Genomic DNA, 6,362 nt, shown 5'->3' with positions numbered 1-6,362 from the left:
AAAAAAAAAAAAAAAGAAAGAAAAAATAAAAGGCTGAATGAACAAATAGAGGAACGAGATGACTTGAGGCCTCAAAGCCTCGAGCTCCGAACTCCCTCCCTCTCGCCTAGCTCTCTGCTTGAACACATCACCACACCTTTTCCAAACCAGCGCAGTGACTGGGGTACAGGAGAGCCCAGTGAGGCCTGAGGTGGAGGCCCTGCCCTCCTCCCCGGTTCTGTGATGGGAAACCCACACAAGACGATGCTGATCTCGTCCCACCCTTACAGCCACGACACAGCCTGCGATGAAGACCACCAGAGCAAGGCCACAAGCTTGAGAAGTGAGACGCGGTGTTTCCTATTCACTGCTGCAGCCCTCACTACTGGTACTGTGTCTGGTACACAGCAGGTGCCCCCAAAGTGGCATCTCAATGAAAGAGTAAGTTCAGAGTGAGGAAAGAGACCCACTCGAGATGCCACAGTGGATGGTGTCCTCGGCCAGATCCAGCAGCGTCAGCTGGGACTGTCCTCCTTTTCTATCAGCTGGAGGCGAGGATGATGCAGGCCTCGGGTGACCACAGGAGTCAGGGCACCTTGGAGGGGTGGTGGTCCCCGCTGTGCTGCTTCCTTTCTGGTCTGGGGATGGGGTCACCAGCTTCTCAGGCTCGCTCAGGGCCAGGGAGCGGCGAGGCTTCGGGGTCCGAGTCTGGCTTTCTGGGGGAGCAGAGGTTCAGGTGTTAGAGGGGCCTGGGGGTCACCTGCCTGTCACCAGAATAGGGTTCAGGTGGGAAATGTCCGTGTCTGTGTCAAAGCTATGCCTGGCCCGGTATGGGTATGCCCAGATCCTCAATCACAGGCCGCTTTGTTCAACCCCTGTCCACATGTGAGAATCATCTTGTGATCTTTAAAAAACACCAGGCAGGGTGGGTGCGGTGGCTCACGCCTGTAATCCCAGCACTTTGGGAGGCCGAGACAGGCAAATCACAAGGTCAGGAGATTGATACCATCCTGGCTAACGTGGTGAAACCCCGCCTCTACTAAAACAGAAAAAATTAGCTGGGTGTGGTAGTGGGCACCTGTGGTCCCAGCTACTGGGGAGGTTGAGGCAGGAGAATGGTGTGAACCCGGGAGGCAGAGCTTGCAGTGAGCCGAGATCGCGCCACTGCACTCCAGCCTGGGCGACAGAGCGAGACTCTGTCTCAAAAAAAAAAAAAAAAAACACTGACCAGGAGCAGTAGCTCACGCCTGTAATCCCAGCGCTTCGGGAGGCCAAGGCAGGCAGATTACTTGAGGTCAGGAGCTCAGGACCAGCCTGGCCAACATGGTGAAACCCTGTCTCTACTAAAAATACAAAAATTAGCTGAGCATGGCAGCAGGTGCCTGTAATCCCAGCTACTTGGGAGGCTGAGGCAGGAGAATAGCTTCAACTTGGGAGGCAGAGGGGGCAGTGAGCCAAGATGCGCCACTGCACTCCAGCCTGGTGGACAGAGCGAGACTCTGTCTCAAAAAAAAAAAGAAAAAAATACTGATTCCCAGGTTCTGCCATAGACCAGTGAACCCCAAATTTCTGGGTGTGAAGCCTCAGTGTTAATGCAAGGAGGAGTTGGGAGTTGAACCCAGGCATAGGGTGCCGAGAAGGCCCCCAGAGTAAGGACATCCCTGGAGAAGGAGCCCTGCTCCCGGATGACCTGGGCTTCTGGTTCCGCCTCCAGTGACAGCTTGTACCTGATGCCTGGGTCAGCTTCTTCTTCCGAGGCCTCTGGCACGCCCCCTGGAGACGGGACTTCTGAGAGCTTGGGGAGCTGGAGGGGGTAGAGTGTCTCCTCCGCCTAGCTGGGCCCCAGGCTGGATTCTGACTCAGCCCTGCAGGGATGGAGAGGGAAACAGGTCAGATCCCGCACTCTATCTGCACCCAGCGGCAGTTCCTGTCTTCTAGACAATTCTCCTCAGTCCCGGGTCAGGGTGGGACCCCAGGCTGACTTTACAGTGTGAAAACTGAGGGCTTATCCAAGGCCGCTCAGTCAGGACTGTGAAAGTAGAGGGTGAGAACTCAGGTTTCTTCAGGGCTGTTTTGGGCCTTGGCCCAGGGGGAGAACGGAATCAACACTTCCCCAGACTGGGCACCTTGAAGATGCTTCGCTTCACCCTCTCCCCGCCCACACCAGCTTCTCCTCCAGCCTTCCTCAACACAGTGAGTGTCCCTACCCAACTCCCCCACTGGGGCCTTTCCCTCTGGCCTCTTGATTCTTCCTCGTTAACATCTCCTAGGTTTACTCACTTCTATCCACATTCTCAGCTACAGAGCTCGCTTGGGCCTAATTGTCCCCTGTCTAGATCACTCCGAACAGTGTCTTTCCTCATCTCCCTGACTCCAGTCTCTCACTTCATGACCAGTCCTCTACACTACATGTTAGGGACAAAAATTAGCTGGGTGTGGTGGCGGGTGCCTGTAATCCCAGTTACTCGGGAGGCCGAGGCAGGAGAATCGCTTGAACCCAGGCGGTGGAGCTTGCAGTGAGCCGAAATTACGCCACTTCACTCCAGCCTGGGCAAAAGAGCGAGACTCCGCCTAAAAAAAAAAAAAGAATAAAAAGAAACTATCTGAGTAAGAGTTTGCAGGCATGAGAAGACACGTGCGGGGTGTCTGGGGATGGCAAGTCACTGGGTGTGATTGGAGGTCTGCATGGCATGGAGATGATGTGTGTGGGCTCTGAGCCAGGTCCTGACTCAGGTTCATCTCTGTGACCTTAACCTCTCTGTGCTTCAGTTTCATCACCTGCAAAACGGGGCCACACTAGCTTCTCCCTTCTGTATTTGTCCTGAGGATTAAATGTGAGTTAATACATAGAAATAAGTCAGACTTGGTGACCCACTCCTATAATCCCAGCACTTTGGGAGGCCAAGGCGGGAGGATCGCTTGAACCCAGGAGTTTAAGACCAGCTTGGACAACATAGTGAGACTCTGTCTCTACAAAAAAAAAACAAACAAAAATATTAGCCAGAGACAGGCACGATGGCTCACATCTGTCATCTCAGCACTTTAGGAGGCTGAGATGGGTAGATCACTTGAGGTGAGACCAGCCTGGCAACCACGGCAAACTCCTGTCTCTACTAAAAATATAAAAATTAGCTGGGTGTGGTGGCATGCACCTCTCGTCCCAGTTACAGCTAGAGAGAGACTCCATCTCAAAAAAAAAAAAAAATTATCTGGATGTTGGTGGCACGTGCCTATAGTACAACCTACTTAGAAGTCTGAGGCAGGAGGATTGCTTGACCCCTGGAGTTTGAGTCCTGGGAGTTTGAGGTTACAGTGAGCCATGATCATGCCACTGCATTCTAGCCTGGGTGACAGAGTGAGACCCTGTCTCAGAAAAAAAAAAAAAAAAAAGAGGCCAGGAGCGGTGGCTCACAGCTGTAATCCAAGCACTTTGAGAGGCCGAGGTGGGTGGATCACCAGAGGTCAGCAGTTCGAGACCAGCCTGGCCAGTATGGCAAAACACCGTCTCTACTAAAAATACAAAAAAATTAGCCGGACATGGTGGTGGGTGCCTGTAATCCCAGCTACTTAGGAGGCTGAGGCAGGAGAATCGCTTGAATCGGGGAGACAGAGGTTGCGCTGAGCCGAGATCGTGCCACTGCACTCCAGCCTGGGCAACAAGAGTTAAACTCTGCCTCAAAAAAATGAAAAAAACATACCACAGCACCAGGAATACATCAGTCCCCTAAGGCTAGATGTGCTGGGTGCTGTCACTGTTACTGTAGTGTAAAATATACTTGTAGAGGCCTGGGAGGCAGAGGTTGCAGTGAGCCGAGATTGTGCCACTGCACTCCAGCCTGGGCGACAGAGAGAGAGACTTCGTCTCAAAAAAATAAATAAATAAAAATGAATAAATAAGCCTGGCCAACATGGCGAAACCCCATCTCTACTAAAAATACAAAAATTAGCCGGGTGTGGTGACGCATGCCTGTGGTCCCAGCTACTTGGAAGGCCGAGTCAAGAGAATCGCTTGAACCCAGGAGGCAGTGAGCCGATATCGCGCCATTGCACTCCAGCCTAGGTAACAGAATGATATTCCATCTCAAAAAAAAAAAACACACACACACACACACACACACATATACACACACAAATGAAACAACAAAAAAACAAAAAAACCCACAAATAAATAAATAAAATATGCTGGCAGAATGCTAGAAGATGAGGCTGGGGAGGTTTGGCAGGGACTAGGAAGGCAGGGATGAGATCCCAAAGGGCTTCCAGCATCAGGCTATGGAGGGAAGTGAAGAAGATGAAAATTACTGAGGGATTTATGCCAGGGGGGAAGGTCATGATCAGATTTGTTTATTTTATTTATGTATTATTATTATTATCATTATTATTTTGAGACAGAGTCTTGCTGTGTCGCCCAGGCTAGGGTGCAGTGGTGTGATCTCAGCTCACAGCAACCTCCGCCTCCCAGGTTCAAGTGATTCTCCTGCCTCAACCTCCGGAGTAGCTGGTATTACAGGTGCCCGCCACCATGCCCCACTAATTTTTATATTTTTAGTAGACACGGGGTTTCGCCATGTTGGCCAGGTTGGTCTCGAACTCTTGACCTTAAGCGATCCGCCTGCCTCGGCCTCCCAAAATGCTGGGATTACAGGCGTGAGCCACTGTACCTGGCCTGTTTCTTCTGCCTGGCTGGGCTTCCCTGAATCTCCTACTGTCCTGAAGGCCCAGCTCCAAGGCCCCTCTTCTCTGAGTTCCCATGGCATCTTGCATATCTTTCTGACTTTGTCTCCTATACCAGGCCTTGATACAAGGGTCACTCAGTATACCTGATGGCTGGAACAACACTTGGCACATCGCAGGCACCAGGAAACACTGGCTGAACTACTTACCCACAAGTCCACCTTCCCCAGTGGTGGTGTGGCATTTGAACAAGGCCTTGGCGGCATCGATGTTTCTCTGGAGGTACTGAATGTACTGCAGGACATGCATCAGAATCTCCTTCTGCCTCAAAAGAAAGACACGGTTGGCCAGGCTCACGCCTGTAATCTCAGCACTCTGGGAGGCCGAGGAGGGCAGATCAACTGAGGTTGGGAGTTTGTGACCAGCCGGACCAACATGGAGAAACCCCATCTCTACTAAAAATACAAAAATAAGCCAGGCATGGTGGTGCACGCTGGTAGTCCCAGCTACTCAGGAGGCTGAAGCAGGAGAATTGCTTGAACCTGAGAGGTGGAGGTTGTAGTGAGCTGAGATCTTGCCATGGCACTCCAGCCTGGGCAATAGAGCAAGACTGTCTCAAGAAAAGGCTGCAGAGATGGAGCAGCAGAGTGAGAATCTCCTGGTGCAGTTTTTGGCACACACTCCCTGGCGTCTCGCCTGGCTCCTCGCTCATGCTGTATTATTCTCTATCTGCAAAGCCCTCGTCTTCTCCCCATGAACTCCCTCACCAGCTTCTCCCGCTCTGAGCCTCTGCACAGTGGTCTCCTCTTCCAGAAGTGCCACCTCTCTGCCCCCTCACCCAGGCTGGGTCAGCTGTTCCCTCCTGCGCTTTTTTTGTTTTTTGGAGACAGAGGTTTGCCCTTGTCACCCAGGTTAGAGTGCAATGCGCGATCTCAGCTCACTGCAACCTCCACTTCCCGGGTTCAAGCGATTCGATTCTCCTGCCTTAGCCTCCCAAGATGTTAGTATTATAGGCATGCACTACCACGCCTGAGTAATTTTGTATTTTTAGTAGAGATGGGATTTCACCATGTTGGTCAGGCTGGTCTTGAACTCTTGACCTCAGATGATCTGCCTGCCTCAGCCTCCCAAAATGCTGGGATCAGGCTTGAGCCACCTCACCTGACCCCTTCCTGCACTCTTGTGACACCCTGGGCCTACCTCCACGAAGGCACTTGCCACACTGTTTTATAATCATCCATCATTCTCTGCCACTGACCATGAACTAGTGAAGGGTGAGACTAGCAAATTGGTTTCTCATCCCAAGCACACAGAATTGAGAGGTCACTAAACCAGGCATTGTCGAAGGAATGAGTCTCCCCAAAGCACCATGAAGGATGTCTCCTGCCCCACAGGCATCATCCATGCAGCCACCAAATACCTCCTGAGTTGGTACTGGAGTCACAAAGCTAAAAGAGACTATGACTGACTAGGGGCCAGGTGTGTCAGGGTAAACTGGACATGCTTTTTTCCGACTTCATGGAGCTTACAATCTAGTGAGAGCAACAAATCTTAATAAACTCACCAATTATCGAAAATGATCGACTGTGTGATAAGCATTATAAATAAAAGAGTATAACAAGGGGTTCCAAAATTAGGGTGTCTGAAAAGGCGTCTCTGAAGAAGTAGCACTTAAACTGAGACCCAGGCCGGGCGTGGTGGCTCATGCC

At 51.5% G+C, this 6,362-nt stretch overlaps 1 protein-coding gene across 1 annotated transcript in view; it reads right to left on the bottom strand.

Moving 5' to 3' along the window:
* BHMG1 (basic helix-loop-helix and HMG box domain containing 1) overlaps positions 1-6,362 on the bottom strand; it is a 42,123-nt gene that overhangs the window by 10,241 nt on the left and 25,520 nt on the right. The window contains exons 5-7 of the mRNA XM_011975148.1: positions 4,863-4,974; positions 1,707-1,844; positions 450-695 (exon numbers count right to left, since the gene is read on the bottom strand). Of these exons, the coding sequence (XP_011830538.1) occupies positions 450-695; positions 1,707-1,844; positions 4,863-4,974 (496 nt within the window). The remainder of the gene's footprint in view (positions 1-449; positions 696-1,706; positions 1,845-4,862; positions 4,975-6,362) is intronic.

The sequence above is a fragment of the Mandrillus leucophaeus genome, unplaced genomic scaffold (assembly GCF_000951045.1).
Source record: "Mandrillus leucophaeus isolate KB7577 unplaced genomic scaffold, Mleu.le_1.0 Scaffold151, whole genome shotgun sequence".
NCBI lineage: Eukaryota > Metazoa > Chordata > Mammalia > Primates > Cercopithecidae > Mandrillus > Mandrillus leucophaeus.
This window is presented reverse-complemented; position numbering and strand designations above follow the sequence as displayed.